Below are 23,076 nucleotides of genomic sequence, written 5' to 3' on the forward strand. Positions count from 1 at the left end.
CGGCCTTTAAATTTAAGCTTGAACACCTCCGCTTGTTGCTCAGGGAGGTATTAGCGACTCTGGCTGATTGTGACCCTATAGTGGTTCCAGAGAAACTGTGTAAAATGGACAAATACTTAGAGGTTCCTGTTTACACTGATGTTTTTTCAGTCCCTAAGAGGATTGTGAACATTGTTACTAGGGAGTGGGATAGACCGTTCGCTTCCCCTCCTGTTTTTAAGAAAATGTTTCCCATATCTGACACCATGCGGGACTCGTGGCAGACGGTCCCTAAGGTGGAGGGAGCTATTTCTACTCCTAAAGGAGGGTCTCCTAAAGAAAATTTTTGTTCATCAAGGTTTTCTTCTCCAACCTATTGCGTGCATTGTTCCTGTAACTACTGCAGCTGCTTTCTGGTTCGAGGCTCTGGAAGAGGCTCTTCAGATGGAGACCCCATTAGAGGATATTATGGATAGAATTAAGGCACTTAAGCTGGCTAATTCTTTCATTACAGATGCCGCTTTTCAACTGGCTAAATTAACGGCAAAGAATTCAGGTTTTGCCATTTTAGCGCGCAGGGCGTTATGGCTTAATTCCTGGTCAGCTGATGTGTCATCAAAATCTTAACTTTTGAACATCCCTTTCAAAGGAAAGACCCTATTCGGGCCTGAACTGAAAGAGATTATTTCAGACATCACTGGAGGGAAAGGCCATGCCCTCCCTCAGGATAAAACAAATAAAATGAGGACCAAACAAAATAATTTTCGTTCCTTTCGAAACTTCAAGGATGGTCCCTCTTCCTCTTCCCCGGCTGCGAAGCAAGAGGGGAATTTTGCCCAATTCAAGTCAGTCTGGAGACCTAACCAAGCTTGGAACAAGGGTAAACAGGCCAAGAAGCCTGCTGCTGCCTCTAAGATAGCATGAAGGGGTAGCCCCCGATCCGGGACCGGATCTAGTAGGGGGCAGACTCTCTCTCTTCGATGAAGGAGGTGACCAAAATAATCCGATGGGCAGAGACTCACTCTTGCCATCTTTCAGCAATCCATATCCCAGGGGTAGAGATCTGGGAGGCGGATTTCCTAAGTCGTCAGACTTTTCATCCGGGGGAGTGGGAGCTCCATCCGGAAGTATTTGCCCAGCTGACTCTGCTATGGGGCACACCAGAATTAGATCTGATGGCATCTCGTCAGAATGCCAAGCTTCCTTGTTATGGGCCCAGGTCAAGGGATCCCCAGGCAGTACTGATAGATGCTCTAGCAGTGCCCTGGTCCTTCAACCTGACCTATGTGTTTCCACCGTTTCCTCTCCTTCCACGTCTGGTTGCCAGAATCAAGCAGGAGAGAGCTTCAGTGATTTTGATAGCACCTGCGTGGCCACGCAGGACTTGGTATGCAGATCTGGTGGACATGTCATCTGTTCCACCGTGGACTCTGCCAATGAGACAGGATCTTCTAATCCAGGGTCCATTCCAGCATCCAAATCTAATTTCTCTACGTCTGACTGCTTGGAGATTGAACGCCTGATTTTATCAAAGCGTGGTTTCTCTGAGTCTGTCATTGATACCCTGATTCAGGCTAGAAAGAAAATCTATCATAAGATATGGCGAAAATATCTTTATTGGTGTGAATCCAAGGGTTACTCATGGAGTAAGATTAGGATTCCTAGGATATTGTCTTTTCTCCAAGAAGTATTGGAGAAGGGATTATCAGCTAGCTCCTTAAAAGGACAGATATCTGCTTTGTCTATTCTTTTACACAAGCGTCTGGCAGATGTTCCAGATGTTCAGGCGTTTAGTCAGGCTTTAGTTACAATCAAGCCTGTGTTTAAACCTGTTGCTCCGCCATGGAGCTTAAATTTAGTTCTTAAAGTTCTTCAAGGGGTTCCGTTTGAACCTATGCATTCCATAGATATTAAGCTTCTATCTTGGAAAGTTCTGTTTTTAGTAGCTATTTCTTCGGCTCGAAGAGTTTCTGAATTATCTGCTTTACAGTGTGACTCACCTTATCTTGAATATCAATCAGGAAATTGTTGTTCCTTCTCTGTGTCCTAATCCTTCTTCCAAGAAGGAACGTCTGTTGCACAATCTTGATGTGGTTTGTGCTTTAAAGTTCTACTTACAAGCAACTAAAGATTTTCATCAAACATCTTCATTGTTTGTTGTCTATTCTGGAAAGCGGAGAGGTCAAAAGGCTATGGCTACCTCTCTTTCTTTTTGGCTGAAAAGCATCATCCGTTTGGCTTATGAGACTGCTGGCCAGCAGCCTCCTGAAAGGATTACTGCTCACTCTACTAGAGCAGTGGCTTCCACATGGGCTTTTAAAAATGAGGCTTCTGTTGAACAGATTTGTAAGGCGGCGACTTGGTCTTCGCTTCATACTTTTTCCAAATTTTACAAATTTGATACTTTTGCTTTTTCGGAGGCTATTTTTGGGGGAGAGGTTCTACAAGCAGTGGTGCCTTCCGTTTAGGTACCTGTCTTGTCCCTCCCTTCATCCGTGTCCTAAAGCTTTGGTATTGGTATCCCACAAGTATTGGATGAATCCGTGGACTCGATACATCTTGCAAGAGAAAACAGAATTTATGCTTACCTGATAAATTTCTTTCTCTTGCGATGTATCAAGTCCACGACCCGCCCTGTCTATTTCAGACAGGTAGTATATTTTATTAAAAAAACTTCAGTCACCTCTGCACCCTATAGTTTCTCTTTCTTCCTAACCTTCGGTCGAATGACTGGGGGGTGGAGCTAAGGGAGGAGCTATATAGACAGCCCTGCTGTGGGCGCTCTCTTTGCCACTTCCTGTTGGGAAGGAGAATATCCCACAAGTATTGGATGAATCCGTGGACTCGATACATCGCAAGAGAGAAATTTTTCAGGTAAGCATAAATTCTGTTTTACCAACTGTTGTGGTTATTACTACTTTGTTTAACATGTCTGACATTGAGGAAACTCATTGCTCTGTGTTTAGAAGCCATTGTGGAACCCCCTCTTACATTGTGTACCTCTTGTACTGATAGAGCCTTACACTGTAAAGAACATATTTTAGGAAATGAAAGTGTCTAAGGATGATTCTCAGTCTGAAGAGAATCAGGATATGCCATCTAATTCTTCTCAAGTGTCCCAACCTTTAACACCCACACAAGTGACACCTAGTACATCTAGTGCTTCTAATTCTTTTACTCTGCAAGATATGGCTGCAGTTATGTCAACTACCCTCACTGAGGTATTATCTAAACTGCCAAGTTTGCAGGGTGAACGCAGTAGGCCAGGTATTAACGTAAATACTGAACCCTCTGATGCTTTAGTAGCCATTTCCGATATACCCTCACAATGCTCTGAATTGGGGGTTAGGGAATTATTGTCTGAGGGAGAACTTTCAGATTCAGGGAATGTGTTACCTCAGACAGATACGGACTTAGCGTCCTTTAAATTTAAACTTGAACACCTTCGCCTGTTGCTCAGGGAGGTCCTAACGACTCTGGATAATTGTTAACCTATTACAATTCCTCCAGAAAAATTATGTAAAATGGATAAATAACTAGAAGTTCCTACTTACACTGATGTTTTTCCGGTTCCCAAAAGAATTTTGGAAATTATTAAAAAGGAATGGGATAGACCAGGTATACCGTTCTCTCCCCCTCCTAATTTTAAGAAAATGTTTCCCATATCAGACACCATCAAGGACTCCTGGCAAACGGTCCCTAAGGTGGAGGGAGCAATATCTACTCTAGCTAAGCGTACAACTATACCTATTGAGGACAGTTGTGCTTTCAAAGACCCTATGGATAAAAAATTAGAGGGTCTTCTAAAGAAATTATTTATTCACCAGGGTTTCTTGTTACAACCTGCTGCCTGCATTGTTCCAGTAACTACGGCGGCGGCTTTCTGGTTTGACGCCCTTGAGGAGTCTCTGAAAGTAGAGACGCCCCTAGACGACATTTTGGACAGAATTAAAGCTCTCAAATTTGCTACTTCTTTTATCACAGATGCTGCTTTCATGATTACTAAATTAGCAGCAAAAAATGCAGTCTTTGCCAAATTGGCGTGCAGACCGCTATGGTTAAAATCGTGGTCTGCTGATGTATCGTCAAAGTCTAAACTGTTAACTATTCCTTTCAAGGGTAAGACCCTATTCGGCCCTGAATTGAAGGAAATCATTTCAGACATTACTGGAGGTAAGGGTCATGCCCTACCTCAAGAGAAACCCCTTAAGATGAGGGGTAAACAAAATAATTTTCGTTCCTTTTGAAATTTCAAAGGAGTACCCTCTGCTTTCCCTTCCTCTACTAAACAGGAAGGAAATTTTGCTCAATCCAAGTCTGTCTGGAGACCTAACCAGACCTGGAATAAGGGTAAACAAGCCAAAAAGCCCGCTGCTGCTACCAAGACAGCATGAAGGGGCAGCCCCCGATCCGGGACCGGATCTAGTAGGGGGCAGACTTTCTTTCTTTGCTCAGGCCTGGGCAAGAGATGTGCAGGATTCCTGGGCATTAGAAATTTTGACTCGGGGGTATCAACTGGAATTCAAAAAATTTCCCCCAAGAGGGAGATTTCATCTTTCACATTTGTCTGTAGACCAGACAAAAAGAGAGGCGTTCTTACACTGTGTAAAAGACCTCTATACCATGGGAGTAATTTGTCCTGTTCCAAAACTGGAACAGGGACAGGGGTTTTTACTCGAACCTTTTCGTGGTTCCCAAAAAAGAGGGAACTTTCAGACCTATTTTAGATTTAAAATGTCTAAACAAATTTCTCAGAGTCCCATCGTTCAAGATGGAGACTATACGAACAATCTTACCAATGATCCAGGAGGGTCAATACATGAACATAAAGGATGCGTACCTTGACATTCCTATCCACAAGGATCATCATCAGTTTCTAAGGTTTGCTTTTCTGGACAAGTATTATAAGTTTGTGGCCCTTCCCTTCGGATTGGCAACAGCTCCCAGAATTTTCACAAAAGTGCTAGGGGCCCTTCTAGCTGTTCTCAGGCCGCGGGGCATAGCAGTGGCGCCCTATCTAGACGATATCTTGATTCAGGCATCAAAACGTCATCTGACCAAATCTCACACGGACATTGGGCTGTCCTTCCTAAGGACTCATGGTTGAAAAGTGAATATAGAAAAGAGTTCACTTGTTCCACAAACAAGACTTCCATTCTTGGGAACTCGGTAGACATGAAAATATTTCTGACAGAAGTCAGAAAATCAAAGATTGTAAATACTTGCCGAGCTCTTCAGTCCATTCCTTGGCCATCAGTGTATGGAGGTCATTGGATTAATAGTTGCAGCAATGGACATCGTCCCGTTTGCTCGCTTTCATCTAAGACCACTGCAGCTGTGCATGCTCAGACAGTAGAATGGGGATTATGCGAATTTATCTCCTCAGATAAATCTGGATCAAGAGACCAGAGACTCTCTTCTTTGCTGGTTGTCACAGGATCATCTGTCCCAGGGAATGTGCTTCCGCAGGCCATCATGGGTTATAGTGACAACGGACGCCAGCCTTTTGGGCTGGGGTGCAGTCTGGAATTCCCTGAAGGCTCAGGGAACTTGGGCTCTGACGGAGTCTCAATTACCAATCAATATTCTGGAACTGAGAGCAATATTCAATGCGCTTCAGGCGTGGCCTCAGTTGGCACTGACCAAATTCATAAGATTCCAGTCGGACAATATCACGACTGTAGCATATATCAATCATCAGGGGGGAACAAGGAGTTCTCTTGCAATGATAGAGGTATCAAAGATAATCCGATGGGCAGAGAATCACTCTTGCCATCTATCAGCAATCTATATCCCAGGAGTAGAGAACTGGGAAGCGGATTTTCTAAGTCGTCAGACTTTTCATCCGGGGGAGTGGGAACTCCATCCGGAGGTGTTTGCATCATTGACTCAACAATGGGGCACACCGGAATTGGATCTAATGGCATCTCGACAGAATGCCAAACTTCTACATTACGGGTCCAGGTCAAGGGATCCTCAGGATGTACTGATAGATGCTCAAGCAGTACCTTGGTCGTTCAACCTGGCTTATGTGTTTCCTCCTTTTCCTCTCCTACCCCGTGTGATTGCGAGAATCAAACAGGAGAGAGCTTCAGTAATTCTAATAGCGCCTGCGTGGCCACGCAGGACTTGGTATGCGGATCTAGTGGACATGTTGTCTCTACCTCCGTGGAAACTACCGTTGAGGCAGGACCTTCTCATTCAAGGTCCGTTCAATCATCCAAATCTAACTTCTCTGCAACTGACTGCCTAGAGATTGAACGCTTGATTTTATCAAAGCGGGGATTCTCTGAGTCGGTCATTGATACTCTGATTCAGGCTTGCAAGCCTGTCACTAGAAAGATTTACCATAAGATATGGCGTAAATATCTTTATTGGTGCAAATCCAAGGGCTACTCATGGAGTAAGATTAGGATTCCTAGGATTTTGTCCTTTCTCCAAGAAGGATTGGAGAAGGGGTTATCTGCTAGTTCTTTAAAAGGACAAATTTCTGCTTTGTCAGTTTTATTACACAAGCGTCTAGTGGATGTCCCAGACGTTCAGTCTTTTTGTCAGGCTTTAATCAGAATCAAGCCTGTGTTTAAACCTGTTGCTCCGCCATAGTCTGTATTTAGTTCTTAATGTTCTTCAAGGGGTTCCGTTTGAACCCATGCATTCCATAGATATTAAGCTGTTATCTTGGAAAGTGTTGTTTTTAGTTGCTATCTCTTCTGCCCGAAGAGGTTCTTCAAGCAGTGGTGCCTTCCGTTTAGGTTCCTATCTTGTCCCTCCCTTTCATCCGTGTCCTAAAGCTTTGGTATAGGTATCCCACAAGTAAGAATGAAACCCGTGGACTCGGCATATCTTGTAAAAGAAAAGGAAATTTATGCTTACCTGATAAATTAATTTCTTTTACGATATGCCAAGTCCATGGCCCACCCTGTCATTTTAAGACAGGATTTATTTTATTTTTCAAAACTTCAGTCACCTCTGCACCTTTTAGCTTTTCCTTTCTCTTCCTATATCTCCGGTCGAATGACTGGTGGGAGGAGCTATGTAACAGCTCTGCTGTGGTGCTCTTTGCCACTTCCTGTTAGCAGGAGGTTAATATCCCACAAGTAAGGATGAAACCCGTGGACTCGGCATATCGTAATAGAAATTAATTTATCAGGTAAGCATAAATTTCCTTTTTAAGCAACTTTTTAATTTACTCCTATTAATTTTTCTTTGTTCTCTTGGTATCTTTATTTGAAAAGCAGGAATGTAAGCTTAGGAGTCGACCCATTTTTGGTTCAGAACCTAGGTAGTGCTTGCTTGATTGGTGGCTAAATGTAAAAAAAAAAAAATGGGCCGACTCCTATGCTTACATTCCTGCTTTTTCAAATAAAGATAGCAAGAGAATGAAAAAATATATAATAGGTGTAAATTAGAAAGGTGCTTAAAATTGCATGCTCTAACTGAATCATGAAAGAAAATTATGGATTTTGTGTCCATTTAAGCTTTATGCACATGGTTTTGGCTGGCATACATAAACAGTTAAAGGTTCAACAGCACTTACTGTGGGGATGAAAAGTGACAGGGAAAGATGCATAATATTTATAAAGTAATTATATTTCGTGTTTGTATTTAACTGCATATTTTTTAAGTAACCGTTGCATGTACTTTTATGTCCTTTTAGTCATTTAGCCAATACAAGATTAGACTTATTTTCCTACAAACTTCTTTCTAAAGCCATGATACTTGTATTGCAGACCAAGTTTATATCTGGGATATAACTGTGGGTAAATAGGACTTTCCTAGATCTTTAAATCTCATATGTTTACAAACATGAATTGATCAGATACAAAACAATTAGGGCAGTAATACTACTCCCCACAGCATAAAAAAACCTGCATTCCCTTCTTTCATGGAAGCATACCTTTTTTTTTATGCAGGTCCCAAAAGGTGATGATGAAATTCAGCAGCTCCAAAAAGCTCTTTTGGATTATTTAGAAGAAAATACAGAGACAGATCCATCATTAGTGGTATGTAGCAATTCCATTGGTCTCCCACTCATGGAGACAAAGAGGCTTCTGTCTGTTATGAAAAAGCTTGCTAGAGAATGTGTAAAGATGCAATGTAAAAGTAATATATATGAAGATTGCAATTTGAGTTAAGTTTGTGGTGTTTACTGATAATTAAATATTGCCTAATAGTGGAGAAGGTTAAAATGTAAATTATGTATATATTTGTGGCAACATAGTAATTAATTGTATGGACACAATTTCAACCCGGGTACAAAGTAACCAAAGAGGAGGAATTTTCAGGCAGACTTAAGTCGGATGACGTCTGCAATGAATTACAACTCAGCCGGAAGAAGCCCGATGACCTATGGGTGAAACGCGCGTAGCTGTATGTTTGTCGGAGGGGTAAAAGCTGACCAGCTCTGCTCAAGTTCTGAGCCCCTGTAAAAAGTTAAGCCCTGAATGTCAAGCAACGGAGCGCACAGCAGAAAGCGGTAAGGCGTGGATAACCACTAAGTGCCTTGTAAATGACGGAGTATTGACCGGGTAATATATGGAACCCTAACGGATAAGGTACCGCACAATAACAAGTGTTAACAACTTTGAATGAACATTTACATAAGGGAGATTCGGTTGGATATTATAAAAACACGGATCAGAATAAACCCTAATCAATTTCTTAGGAGTACTTCCCTTTAAATAAATAGCTACACTTGCTGGTTACTAAAGCGGTGAAAGTCTTGGCTTTAAGAAGCTGCTCTGAAATTCTACAAATAGAGTGAACTTTTATCGCGGTCTGGCTGCCAAATAGGCTTTTCATTTGAGGCCACAGTATGGGATATATCTGCTTTGCATTGAAACCAGAAATAATTGGATACTGTGACCCAACTATTAGAGACCTCTAAAGGGTGTTTTATATATGATTGCCGATTCTAGGTATCCTATAATTGTTTGGGACTCATTACAATTTTTGTATACTTGCCACTTATTGTATTATTATTATTTGTAATATTTTATTGGCTCACCTGGTTTTCCTTGTGTTCCCTTGACCTTAATAACTAATTATTTTGATACCTTAGTGCTGGTTTAAGAGTCACTTTTGTTCTCTCTTTTTTTGCTAATTAATTTCTATGCACTGATAGACGGTTATTATTGGGTTTTCCTAATACCGTCTATCTAAAGGTTATTTATTTGGGAGTTGTGCTGGTATTTCTTTTTTCTTATATATATATATATATATATATATATATATATATATATATATATATATATATATATATATATATATATATGTATATGTGTGTGTGTGTTTTTATATACTTTTATATTCTGCTTTAAAATTAGGGGGGGTATTTCTAGAATACTAATTGTATTAAGTATTTTGCAAGTTTCGGTTTATTTACTTTTTCCATCTTAATATGACGAGAGTCCACGGCTTCATTCCATACTTGTGGGAATACAGAACCTGGCCACCAGGAGGAGGCAAAGACACCCCAGCCAAAGGCTTAAATACCTCCCCCACTCCCCTCATTCCCCAGTCATTCTTTGCTTTTTGTCACAGGAGGATGGCAGAGAAGTGTCGGAAGATTCGGAGTAGTCTCTTATGTAGGGTGGGACTCGAGTTTTAAGTAGTCTTGTCAGTCTCTCAGTTAGCGCATGGACGAATGTTGGGGTCTGGAGATGCAGGGGAGAGTCTTTCTGCAAAACCATCCAGACTCGTATTAACTGCTAAGCAATCAATGTTGACGAGTTTCACTGCCTGCTTCTATCACTCAATGTTCCACAGCAACAATATCGGTAAGATCGTTTCATTTTATCTTATATGATAACATAAGAAGACAGGGTCGCAGTGTGACTCCTTTATCTGTATGCAATCAAGGGTTAATATCTCCGGAAGGGGATTATTGAACAGGGGGATTTATACATGATTTGCTTTATTATGTTTTATGCTGCGACATGTGTGAGATGAGGCTCTGGCAGATGTGTGAACATTCAGGTTTTACTTTTGTTTTTGATAACTGGCAGCCCATCAGTTTAGTGCGTTTTCTTCCTGAAGCAGGGCCAGTCCTGCATGGCACTCCACGTGAGCGGGTGTGGCCTCATTGACTTCCTTTTCCTGACCGTGCGGTTTACAAGAGAAGAAGCGGTTTCTCTGTGGGGCCTGTGTCATAGGAGGTGGTGAGTGCCCCGGCCATTGGGGGTATAAAGGTGCCATTTATTTTTTCTGTAGTCCATCGTACAAGCGCAAGCTATGGAGGACTCTGATACGTTAGAGGGTACTCCCTCTTTACCTAAATCTAATACCTGCTTTTATTGTGAGGAGGCTATGATTTACACGCCTGCTCAATTATGTTCCACATGCCTTGATAAAGTAGTGATATCTAAAAAGAACAAGATGTTTAGTACCACTGAGGGGTCTCTGTCCCGCGAGGTGTGTTCCCTGCAATCATCTCCTATTACACATGCAGCTCCCCATTGCACTACTAATTCTCCTTCGGGAGGGGCCCTCTTACCGCCAGACTTTTCTGAACAGTAGCAAATGGCAGTGTCTGCGGCCTTTGGTGCTTTACTTCGCCCTGCTAAGCGCAAGCGAAAGGTTAAAGGGCCACTGTAAGTAAATATTTTCTATGCCTGTTACTAACTACCCCAAATACGCTTTTTGTCAATAGCATTTCATTAACATATCTCTACCGTATATCAGAAATCTTGTCTGCAAATTTAATTGTTTTCCAAACCCACTCCGTGGGTATCCTTTGCTCTGTACCAATCAGTTTACAATACCTAGGTTTCAAAATGGCGCTTTAAACACAAAGTTATTGGTTTAAGTATTTTGAACACGCAGTGCTGGTAATAGTGGGCAGGATAACGTGACATCATCGACGAATAAAAGATATAACTTTTAGAACGTTATGAAACTTTGTTTTGGAGAAAATATAGGTCAGTAGGTTTTAATTAATGTTTATTGACTTTAATATGTTAGTTGTTTAGCTTAAAAATTATAACAGAAAGTAATCCTTTAAATACTGCTATCCTTCCCAGGGGTCATCTACCAACTTGTTGGATTTATCTGATACTAGATTATCCGCTGATGAAGACGCCTCTGATACATCAGAGGAGGCTCTGTCTGGGTCGGAAATGGCTTTCTCTAGGCCTCCGGCTGCGGAGGAACCAGACTTTAGATTTAGTATAGAGCACTTACGCGCTCTGTTGAAGGAAGGAAGTGCTGGCTACGTTAGAGGTTCTGGAACCTAAGTTACCTGAGGAACCTTCTATTCCTACGCTTGATAAGGTTTATGAGGACAGGGTGGTGCCACAAACTTTCCCGGTTCCCGTAAAGATGGCAGATATTATTAAGAATGAATTGGAAAGGCTTGGATCCTCCTTTTCTCCTTCTTCCTTTAAGAAATTGTTCCCGGTTCCTGACTCCCAATTAGAGTTATGGGGGTCTGTCCCTAAAGTGGATAGATCTTTCTCCACGCTGGCTAAGCGCACCACTATCCCGCTCGAGGATAGTTCGTCGTTTAAGGAGCCCATGGATAAGAAGCTGGAAACTCTGTAAAGAAAAATGTTTCAGCACATGGGATTTTAATTTCAGCTGGCAGCGACGGTTGCTGCGGTGGCTGGAGCCGCTATATATTGGTGTGACTCCCTGTCGGAGATGATCGAGGTGGTAACTCCCCTCGATGAAATCCAGGAAGGGTTGCTAATTCATTTATTTGTGATGCAAATATGCAGATTATCTGCTTGGATGCTAAGACATCAGGCTTTTCTGTTCTAGCCCGTAGGGCTCTATGGTTGAAGTCTTGGTCGGCTGACGCGACTTCCAAAAACTAGATTTCTTTCCCTTCCATTTAAGGGGAAGGTTCTTTTTGGTCCAGGGCTGGACTCTGTCATATCCACGGTCACTGGGGGCAAGGGTGCCATTTTACCGCAGGATAATAAAAAATAAAGCTAAAGGCCAAGGTCCCTTTCGTTCAAATATGTCCCAATGTCAGCAGCCCTCCGCAAAGTCTGATCAGTCCAAGGAAACTTGGAACAAATCCAAGCAGAACAAGAAGCCCGCTGAGATGAAATCGGCATGAAGGGGCGGCCCCCGATCCGTCACTGGATCGTGTGGGAGACAGACTGTCTCTTTGTGGAGGCTTGGCTGGGAGACGTTCAAGACCCTTGGGTTCTGGAGTTCGTTGCCCAGGGTTACAAGATAGGTTTCAAATCTCATCCACCCAGGGGCAGATTCCTCTTTTCAAACTTGTCTTCAAAACCAGAAAAACGAGATGCCTTTTTATGGTGCGTGAGGCATCTCTTCTCCCTTGGAGTCATTGTGCCAGTACCTCTGGCAGAAAGGAGTCTGGGATACTACTCAAACCTTTTTGTGGTCCCAAAGAAGGTTGGTACGTTTTGCCCAATTCTGGACCTAAAGTGTTTTAAACAAGTTTCTGTCTGTGCCATCGTTCAAGATGGAAACAATAAGGTCTATTCTGCCCTTAGTTCAAGATGGACAGTTCATGACAACGATAGACTTGAAGGATGATTACCTTCATGTTCCAATACACAAGGATCACTTCAAGTTCTTAAGATTCACTTTTCTGGATCAGCACTTCCAGTTTGTAGCTCTTCCTTTCGGTCTGGCTACTGCTCTAAGAGGTTTTATGAAAGTTCTGGGTGGCTCTACTCGCGGTGGCGAGATCCAGAGGCATTGCAGTAGCACCTTATTTGGACGACATTCTGGTCCAAGCTCCATCCTGCCGGCTGGCAGAAGACCATTCAACAGCTTTTCTTCTTCAATCCCATGAATGGAACATAAACTTCGGAAAGTGTTCTCTGGTTCCCAGTACCAGAGTGGAGTTCTTGGCCACGATAATAGATTCCATATCCATGAAGATATTTCTTACAGACCAGAGACTTTGCAAAATTACTTTGTTGTCTTGTCCTCCAGACCTCCTCAAGGCCATCTGTGGCCCGGTGTATGGAGGTGATTGGGCTCATGGTGTCCAGCATAGATTTTATCCTATTTGCCAGGTTCCATCTCAGACCTCTACAGCTTTGCATGCTGAGGCAATTGAACGGCAATCACTCAGATCTATCCCAACTGATCAAGAGAATCGCTCTCTTGGTGGCTCTGTCCAGATCGCCTGTCCCAGGGGACATCCTTCTGGAGACCATCCTGGGAGATTGTGACTACGGATGTAAGTCTATCAGGATGGGGAGCCGTTTGGGGTGCCAGGAAAGTACAGGGCTGATGGACTCAGGAGGAATCTCTTCTTCTGATCAACATTCTGGAACTTCGAGCGATCTTCAACGCTCTAAGGGCTTGGCCTCTTCTGGGTTTGTCCCAGTTTTTCAAAGTCCAATCGGACAACACTACCTCGGTGGCTTGCATAAGGCTTCTTCCACTTCCCTATCGTTTTGGTTCAGGAGCATCATCCGCTTGCGGGACATAAGCCTCCTCAGAGGATTACGGCTCATTCAACTAGAGCTGGGGCTTCTTCTTGGGTCTTCAAAAATGAGGCCTCTATGGAACAGTTTTGAAGGGCAGCTACCTGGTCCTCCTTACATACTTTTTCAAAGTTTTACAAATTTTACGTATTTGCGGGTGAAGCAGCTTTTGGGAGAGAGGTTTTACAGGCTGTCGTACCCTCAGAATAGGGTCCGTCTCTTTTACCCTCCCGTTTTCATTCAGTGTCCTCTAGAGCTTGGGTATATGTTTCCCACAAGTAAAGAATGAAGCAGTGGACTCTCCTCATGTTAAGATGGAAAACATAAATTATGCTTACCAGATCACTTCCTTTTTTTATCTGTATGATGAGAGTCCACGGCCCCCACCCGTTTTCTCCGTTGGGCGGACCTAAAAATTTTTGTTATTCTTCTGGCACATTTTATACCCTGATATTTCTCCTACTGTTCCTTGTTCCCTCGGCAAAATGACTGGGGGAGGTATTTAAGCCTTTGGCTGGGGTGTCTCTGCCTCCTCCTGGTGACCAGGTTCTGTTTTCCCAAAAGTAAGGAATGAAGCCTCATACAGATGGAAAGGAAATTTTCTGGTAAGCCTAATTTATGTTTTTTTTGTATTCCACTGCTGGTTTTACTGCTTATTTTTATTAGTTTAGGCACTGAGATGAAATAAATCGATCCATGGAAAGACTTTACAAATGCCTTGATCCAAAAAAAAAAATCTAGTTAAAATTGCTATAGAATAGGTATTTTAATGAACAGCATTACCGTGTGAGATGCAAAAATATTGTATTTGTGTTTATCAAATCTGTAACATATATTCTGATATCTTCTCTGCTTTAGTTTTCTCGGAAATTTTATATAGCTCAGTGGTTTCGTGACACTACAATGGAGACCGAGAAAGCAATGAAAACTCAAAAAGATGAAGACTCTGAGGGAACTCACCATGCAAAGGAGATTGAATCCACTGGAGAGATCATGCAGAGAGCAGAGAAACGGAAGAAGTTTCTACGGACCATTATTAAAACCGCACCATCACAGTTCAGCACTTTGAAGTACGAACCACAATTAATTCAGTTTTCCTCTAGATAAATTACAAAATTTTGGAATTTTAACTTTTTTTTTTCTTTCTTTCTTTGTAGGACAAATTCAGACATTGTGGACTATGAGGATGCCTGTTTGATAGTGCGCTATTTGGCCTCTATGAGGCCGTTTGCCCAGAGCTTTGATATTTATTTGACTCAGGTAGTGTTCTAATCATTGTGCACTATGTATTGCAAATTGCTTTTGCTCTAAATATGTTAGCAATTTTCATTATTTTATCGTAAGAAAACATCTGTATAGTTAATTCTTTAGAACAAAAACTTTTGAGATAATAAATAAACAGTGCAATAAAACAGCTGTCCTTAAAATGAAGTAATGCAAAACATGCTAGATCTGCAAGCATGTTCTCAAAGTATTTTTCTGTTTAACCTACAAGTGTTATTAAAACTGTAATTCGTTCCTAAGACATGGAGTATCCATGACGTCATTCCAATTACTAGTAGGATATTCACTCCTGGCCAGCAGGAGGAGGCAAAGAGCACCCCAGCATAGCTGTTAAGTGTCACTTCCCTTCCCAAAAACCCCTAGTCATTCTCTTTGATTCTGTCAGTGGAGGATGTGAAGTTGGTTTCTAAAGATTTGTATTCCTTTTATGGGTACTTTTCCCTGCAAGCAAGGATTGGGGTTTAGCTATGTCCATGTCAATCTCTTGTAAGAGTAGTGGTGGCTTTTAAGCAGTTAGAAAGTGGTGAGGTTGTCCTTGCTTTGTTTTCTGACATAATTGCTACCATCGTTATAGAAAGTCAGAGTTGGTTACTATGTTCTTTCTTTTCTTCATAAATGGAAAGAGTCCACAGCTGCATTCATTACTTTTGGGAATTCAGAACCTAGCCACCAGGAGGAGGCAAAGACACACCAGCCAAAGGCTTAAATACTCCTCCCACTTTCGTCATCCCGTCATTCTGGCAGAGAAGTGTCAGAAATTTACAATTTGTCTCTTATGGAGGGTAGTATTCTTCGGCATGGGACTGGAGTTTTAAGTAATCCTGTCAGCCTCTCAGTGAGAGCTTGGATGAAAGTTAAATATATATGAACAGGGGGGGTTTAATCATGTTTATGTGATTCGACCTGCTTATGTGTAGTGTGTGTTAGGCTCATGGTTTTGTGGAACATAACGGCCTTGGAAGTGACATGGCCTTTGTGGTCTGGCACGCTTTTTCTGGACTGTAAGGCTTACCTTGTGACCAGGCGTGGTCACGTTTTTGACTCTCCAGTTCCGCATTCCTGACCGTGTGGCAACAGAGAAGTTCTGGTCTGGTGCATAGGAGGTGGTGAGTGCCCCAGCCATTGTGGGTGTAAGGTGCCCTTTAGATTTTTCTAATTTGGTCCATTTTTTTGTGTTCATATCCCAGTTATGGAGGATTCTGATGTTGAGATTGAAGTGGTCTCTGATTCAGATTCTACTTATTGCAATGATTACGAATCCGCCCAAATGACACATGACAGTCGGTTATGTTCCATATGCCGTGCTAAAGGGCTTAATTGCTCGGGATCGGGGGATCTAGGGGCCGCTGAGCCATCCGCCTCTGAGGGTGCTGTCCCTCGATTGGCGAGTTCCCTACCACTTACTGTTGCTACACATGCAGGTGACCCAGATCATGCTTATCCTCCCTGGATGGGGGTTTGTTCCCTCCGGAGGTTGCGGCATGTTTCCGTATTCAAATCCTAATAGCGATGGCACATCTGCAGCTTCCAGATGTCTGCTTAAGATTATGTTCGTGTCCAGTCAACCCGGGCCCCCCAGGCATGGGGTGGTGCTCAGCTCTCCGGGGAAGCGACTGTTCTTGTGGCTCCGGTGGAAGTTTTCTGTGCTTTTCGTTATAGACTGGTGCGCCTTTGTGTACTGTTACGGCACATTTTGGCATTTTTGGACGATCCCATCCTTAATGGATATAGGAGTTCTCAGTTTTCTTCTTCGAATAGCTCAAAGAATTAAATATAAGGGGATGAAGTAATCTTTTTATAGTCTGGTTATTGAGTATCCTTTCCAATCTGAGCTTGGATGAGCAGGGCGGCTGTAATTTTTGTTCTTGTGGCACCTTTTTACCCTGATATTTCTTCTACTGTTCCTTGTTCCTCTGCAGAATGACTGGGGGATGATGGAAGTGGGAGGAGTATTTAAGCCTTTGGCTGGGGTGTCTTTGCCTCCTCCTAGTGGCCAGGTTCTGAATTCCCAAAAGTAATGAATGCAGCTGTGGACTCTTTCCATCTGAAGAAAAGAAAATGATCAGGTAAGCATAATTTGTTTTTTCTACAGGTCTCTATAAAGGAGTATGTGTCCTTTCACGCCTTGTGAGCTGTCTTCCTGCCCGACAGCAAGATTTGCAAGTAAGTGTTTTTGTCTTCTAGGTACTGGAGACATGCACTATCTAATTTAATTCTGCATTCATTTTCATGGGACATTATTGTCCTTTATGGAGGATTCATTTGGGGCAGTATGCAGGCACTATTTATATGTGAGGAGACTAGGGGTTAACGGCTTCCATTAGTTTTATGGGATGGCTACTGACCCTATGGCTATGTGTTTTTATCGCAAAGGTCTTTTTTGAGGGAATGTTTTAAACGGCTACTTTCTGTTTTTTACTACAGAGTAGAATTGCACGCTTTTTCTTTAATGCACAGTTTCTTTTGATGCCGCTCACGTTACCTCCTACTCTTCCACTTTTAGCTTCGACCAGAGCGGCGTCATTCCTGTGAGTTTCTCTTCAGTTGTGGCTGTGGGGTTATCGTCTTGCCAATTGGAAAGTCCTAATTTTGTGCAGCTTCTGCAGTTTACGGTAGGGCACCTCAGCTTCTGAGATGTAGAGGTGTTTTTAGTTTTCCATTTGTTTAATTTTTTGAAGGACTATCCTTCTTAAAGCGACATTCCTTTCTTTTTGGCTACTTTATCATCTATGGATAATGAACAGGAGTCTGTTCCTTTTGATAAATGCTTATGCTTGGAGTCTCATTGTCTTACCGATGCAATTTTGTTCCTCGTGTTTAGAAACAACCTTAAAATGTAAAGATAAATTACTTGTTTCTGAGCCTAATGTCTCTCAGGATGATGCTGTTCGGGCAATGCCACAGCTTTCTCCTCAAACGTCCCAAGCCTCAATGGCTTCACATACAGTGCCCTGCAGTTCCTCTCAGACTCCTGGTGGAGTGTATTTGCCAATAGATTTTGCTGCACAGATATCTTTTGCGGTATCTGCGGCTTTATCTGCTTTTCCCATGATGGGGAAGCGCAAGAGGAAATCAAAACATTTTTCTGATAGTAAGGTGCCTGTCTCATCTGCTGCTGCAAAGGTTGACCTCCCTCATAAGTCTGATGAGGAGGATACCTCATTAGCTTCTGAGGGTGAATTCTCAGTTTCTGACAGTATACATTCTTTGATTCTGAAGAACTAAACTTCAGATTTAAGCTTGAACACCTTCGTTTACTTCTAAAGGAGGTACTGGCTACTTTGGACGACTGATTCTTCTGTCAACCCTAAAAAAATTTAGTAAGCTTAACAAATACTATGATGATCCTTCCTCTGTGGAAGTGCTCCCTGTTCCAGACCGTGTGTTGGAGATCATTGCACAGGAATGGGATAAGCCAGGGATTCCTTTTTCGCTGTCCCCTGTCTTTAAAAAGATGTTTCCTGTTACGGACTCCATTTGGGACTCATGGCGCACTGTGCCTAAGGTAGAAGGGGCTATTTCTACTCTGGTCAAGAGAACCATGATTCCTATAAAGGATAGCTGTTCTTTTAAGGATCCCATGGACAAAAAGCTGGAGGCTTATTTAAAGAAAATGTATGTTCATCAGGGTCTACAATGGCAACCTGCAGTTTGTATTGCCATGGTAACAAGTGCAGCATCTTATTGGTGTGATGCTTTGTCCGAATTGATTTTAGAGGAGACTCCGTTATAGGAGTTTCAAGATAGGATTAAGGCTCTCAAACTGGCCAATTCCTTTATCTCTGATGCTAACATGCAAGTCATTAGACTGGGAGCCAATATGTCTGGCTTCACTGTCCTAGCCCGCAGGGCTCTGTGGCTAAAATCTTGGTCAGCTGATGTTACCTCCAAATCCAAGCTCCTGTCCCTACCTTATAAGGGTAAGACCTTGTTTGGTCTTGGTCTGGCGGATATAATTTCTCCAACATAGGTGTGTCCGGTCCACGGCGTCATCCTTACTTGTGGGATATTCTCTTCCCCAACAGGAAATGGCAAAGAGCCCAGCAAAGCTGGTCACATGATCCCTCCTAGGCTCCGCCTACCCCAGTCATTCTCTTTGCCGTTGTACAGGCAACATCTCCACGGAGATGGCTTAGAGTTTTTTAGTGTTTAACTGTAGTTTTTATTATTCAATCAAGAGTTTGTTATTTTGAAATAGTGCTGGTATGTACTATTTACTCAGAAACAGAAAAGAGATGAAGATTTCTGTTTGTATGAGGAAAATGATTTTAGCAACCGTCACTAAAATCCATGGCTGTTCCACACAGGACTGTTGAGAGCAATTAACTTCAGTTGGGGGAACAGTGAGCAGTCTCTTGCTGCTTGAGGTATGACACATTCTAACAAGACGATGTAATGCTGGAAGCTGTCATTTTCCCTCTGGGATCCGGTAAGCCATGTTTATTACGATTGTAAATAAGGGCTTCAAAAAGGGCTTATTAAGACTGTAGACTTTTTTTGGGCTAAATCGATTGATTATTAACACATATTTAGCCTTGAGGAATCATTTTATCTGGGTATTTTGATATAATAATATCGGCAGGCACTGTTTTAGACACCTTATTCTTTAGGGGCTTTCCCAAAGCATAGGCAGAGCCTCATTTTCGCGCCGGTGTTGCGCACTTGTTTTTGAGAGGCATGGCATGCAGTCGCATGTGAGAGGAGCTCTGATACTTAGAAAAGACTTTCTGAAGGCATCATTTGGTATCGTATTCCCCTTGGGGCTTGGTTGGGTCTCAGCAAAGCAGATACCAGGGACTGTAAAGGGGTTAAAGTTCAAAACGGCTCCGGTTCCGTTATTTTAAGGGTTAAAGCTTCCAAATTTGGTGTGCAATACTTTTAAGGCTTTAAGACACTGTGGTGAAAATTTGGTAAATTTTGAACAATTCCTTCATGTTTTTTCGCATTTGCAGTAATAAAGTGTGTTCAGTTTAAAATTTAAAGTGACAGTAACGGTTTTATTTTAAAACGTTTTTTGTACTTGTTATCAAGTTTATGCCTGTTTAACATGTCTGAACTACCAGATAGACTGTGTTCTGAATGTGGGGAAGCCAGAATTCCTATTCATTTAAATAAATGTGATTTATGTGACAATGACAATGATGCCCAAGATGATTCCTCAAGTGAGGGGAGTAAGCATGGTACTGCATCATTCCCTCCTTCGTCTACACGAGTCTTGCCCACTCAGGAGGCCCCTAGTACATCTAGCGCGCCAATACTCCTTACTATGCAACAATTAACGGCTGTAATGGATAATTCTGTCAAAAACATTTTAGCCAAAATGAACACTTATCAGCGTAAGCGCGACTGCTCTGTTTTAGATACTGAAGAGCATGACGACGCTGATATTAATATTTCTGAAGGGCCCCTAACTCAGTCTGATGGGGCCAGGGAGGTTTTGTCTGAGGGAGAAATTACTGATTCAGGGAACATTTCTCAACAAGCTGAACCTGATGTGATTGCATTTAAATTTAAGTTGGAACATCTCCGCATTCTGCTTAAGGAGGTATTATCCACTCTGGATGATTGTGACAAGTTGGTCATCCCAGAGAAACTATGTAAAATGGACAAGTTCCTAGAGGTGCCGGGGCTCCCAGAAGCTTTTCCTATACCCAAGCGGGTGGCGGACATTGTTAATAAAGAATGGGAAAGGCCCGGTATTCCTTTCGTCCCTCCCCCCATATTTAAAAAATTGTTTCCTATGGTCGACCCCAGAAAGGACTTATGGCAGACAGTCCCCAAGGTCGAGGGAGCGGTTTCCACTTTAAACAAACGCACCACTATACCCATAGAGGATAGTTGTGCTTTCAAAGATCCTATGGATAAAAAATTAGAAGGTTTGCTTAAAAAGATGTTTGTTCAGCAGGGTTACCTTCTGCAACCAATTTCATGCATTGTCCCTGTCGCTACAGCCGCATGTTTCTGGTTCGATGAGCTGATAAAGGCGGTCGACAGTGATTCTCCTCCTTATGAGGAGATTATGGACAGAATCAATGCTCTCAAATTGGCTAATTCTTTCACCCTAGACGCCACTTTGCAATTGGCTAGGTTAGCGGCTAAGAATTCTGGGTTTGCTATTGTGGCGCGCAGAGCGCTTTGGTTGAAATCTTGGTCGGCTGATGCGTCTTCCAAGAACAAGCTACTTAACATTCCTTTCAAGGGGAAAACGCTGTTTGGCCCTGACTTGAAAGAGATTATCTCGGATATCACTGGGGGTAAGGGCCACGCCCTTCCTCAGGATCGGCCTTTCAAGGCAAAAAATAAACCTAATTTTCGTCCCTTTCGTAGAAACGGACCAGCCCAAAGTGCTACGTCCTCTAAGCAAGAGGGTAATACTTCTCAAGCCAAGCCAGCTTGGAGACCAATGCAAGGCTGGAACAAGGGAAAGCAGGCCAAGAAACCTGCCACTGCTACCAAGACAGCATGAAATGTTGGCCCCCGATCCGGGACCGGATCTGGTGGGGGGCAGACTCTCTCTCTTCGCTCAGGCTTGGGCAAGAGATGTTCTGGATCCTTGGGCGCTAGAAATAGTCTCCCAAGGTTATCTTCTGGAATTCAAGGGACTTCCCCCAAGGGGGAGGTTCCACAGGTCTCAGTTGTCTTCAGACCACATAAAAAGACAGGCATTCTTACATTGTGTAGAAGACCTGTTAAAAATGGGAGTGATTCATCCCGTTCCATTAAGAGAACAAGGGATGGGGTTCTACTCCAATCTGTTTATAGTTCCCAAAAAAGAGGGAACGTTCAGACCAATCTTAGATCTCAAGATCTTAAACAAGTTTCTCAAGGTTCCATCGTTCAAGATGGAAACCATTCGAACTATTCTTCCTTCCATCCAGGAAGGTCAATTCATGACCACGGTGGATTTAAAGGATGCGTATCTACATATTCCTATCCACAAGGAACATCATCGGTTCCTGAGGTTCGCATTCCTGGACAAACATTACCAGTTCGTGGCGCTTCCTTTCGGATTAGCCACTGCTCCAAGGATTTTCACAAAGGTACTAGGGTCCCTTCTAGCTGTGCTAAGACCAAGGGGCATTGCTGTAGTACCTTACTTGGACGACATTCTGATTCAAGCGTCGTCCCTTCCTCAAGCAAAGGCTCACACGGACATTGTCCAGGCCTTTCTCAGATCTCACGGATGGAAAGTGAACGTGGAAAAGAGTTCTCTATCTCCGTCAACAAGGGTTCCCTTCTTGGGAACAATAATAGACTCCTTAGAAATGAGGATTTTTCTGACAGAGGCCAGAAAAACAAAACTTCTAGACTCTTGTCGGATACTCCATTCCGTTCCTCTTCCTTCCATAGCTCAGTGCATGGAAGTGATCGGGTTGATGGTAGCGGCAATGGACATAGTTCCTTTTGCACGCATTCATCTAAGACCATTACAACTGTGCATGCTCAGTCAGTGGAATGGGGACTATACAGACTTGTCTCCGAAGATACAAGTAAATCAGAGGACCAGAGACTCGCTCCGTTGGTGGCTGTCCCTGGACAACCTGTCACGAGGGATGACATTCCGCAAACCAGAGTGGGTCATTGTCACGACCGACGCCAGTCTGATGGGCTGGGGCGCGGTCTGGGGATCCCTGAAAGCTCAGGGTCTTTGGTCTCGGGAAGAATCTCTTCTACCGATAAATATTCTGGAACTGAGAGCGATATTCAATGCTCTCAAGGCTTGGCCTCAGCTAGCGAGGGCCAAGTTCATACGGTTTCAATCAGACAACATGACAACTGTTGCGTACATCAACCATCAGGGGGGAACAAGGAGTTCCCTGGCGATGGAAGAAGTGACCAAAATCATTCTATGGGCGGAGTCTCACTCCTGCCACCTGTCTGCTATCCACATCCCAGGAGTGGAAAATTGGGAAGCGGATTTTCTGAGTCGTCAGACATTGCATCCGGGGGAGTGGGAACTCCATCCGGAAATCTTTGCCCAAGTCACTCAGCTGTGGGGCATTCCAGACATGGATCTGATGGCCTCTCGTCAGAACTTCAAAGTTCCTTGCTACGGGTCCAGATCCAGGGATCCCAAGGCGGCTCTAGTGGATGCACTAGTAGCACCTTGGACCTTCAAACTAGCTTATGTGTTCCCGCCGTTTCCTCTCATCCCCAGGCTGGTAGCCAGGATCAATCAGGAGAGGGCGTCGGTGATCTTGATAGCTCCTGCGTGGCCACGCAGGACTTGGTACGCAGATCTGGTGAATATGTCATCGGCTCCTCCTTGGAAGCTACCTTTGAGACGAGAGCTTCTTGTTCAGGGTCCGTTCGAACATCCGAATCTGGTTTCACTCCAGCTGACTGCTTGGAGATTGAACGCTTGATCTTATCGAAGCGAGGATTCTCAGATTCT

At 43.1% G+C, this 23,076-nt stretch overlaps 1 protein-coding gene across 1 annotated transcript in view; it reads left to right on the forward strand.

Annotated features, from left to right (window-relative positions):
- NIPBL (NIPBL cohesin loading factor) overlaps positions 1–23,076 on the forward strand; it is an 822,857-nt gene that overhangs the window by 644,553 nt on the left and 155,228 nt on the right. The window contains exons 24-26 of the mRNA XM_053699671.1: positions 7,893–7,982; positions 14,256–14,467; positions 14,555–14,657. Coding sequence (XP_053555646.1) covers positions 7,893–7,982; positions 14,256–14,467; positions 14,555–14,657 — 405 coding nt within the window. The remainder of the gene's footprint in view (positions 1–7,892; positions 7,983–14,255; positions 14,468–14,554; positions 14,658–23,076) is intronic.

Source organism: Bombina bombina, chromosome 2, assembly GCF_027579735.1.
Source record: "Bombina bombina isolate aBomBom1 chromosome 2, aBomBom1.pri, whole genome shotgun sequence".
NCBI lineage: Eukaryota > Metazoa > Chordata > Amphibia > Anura > Bombinatoridae > Bombina > Bombina bombina.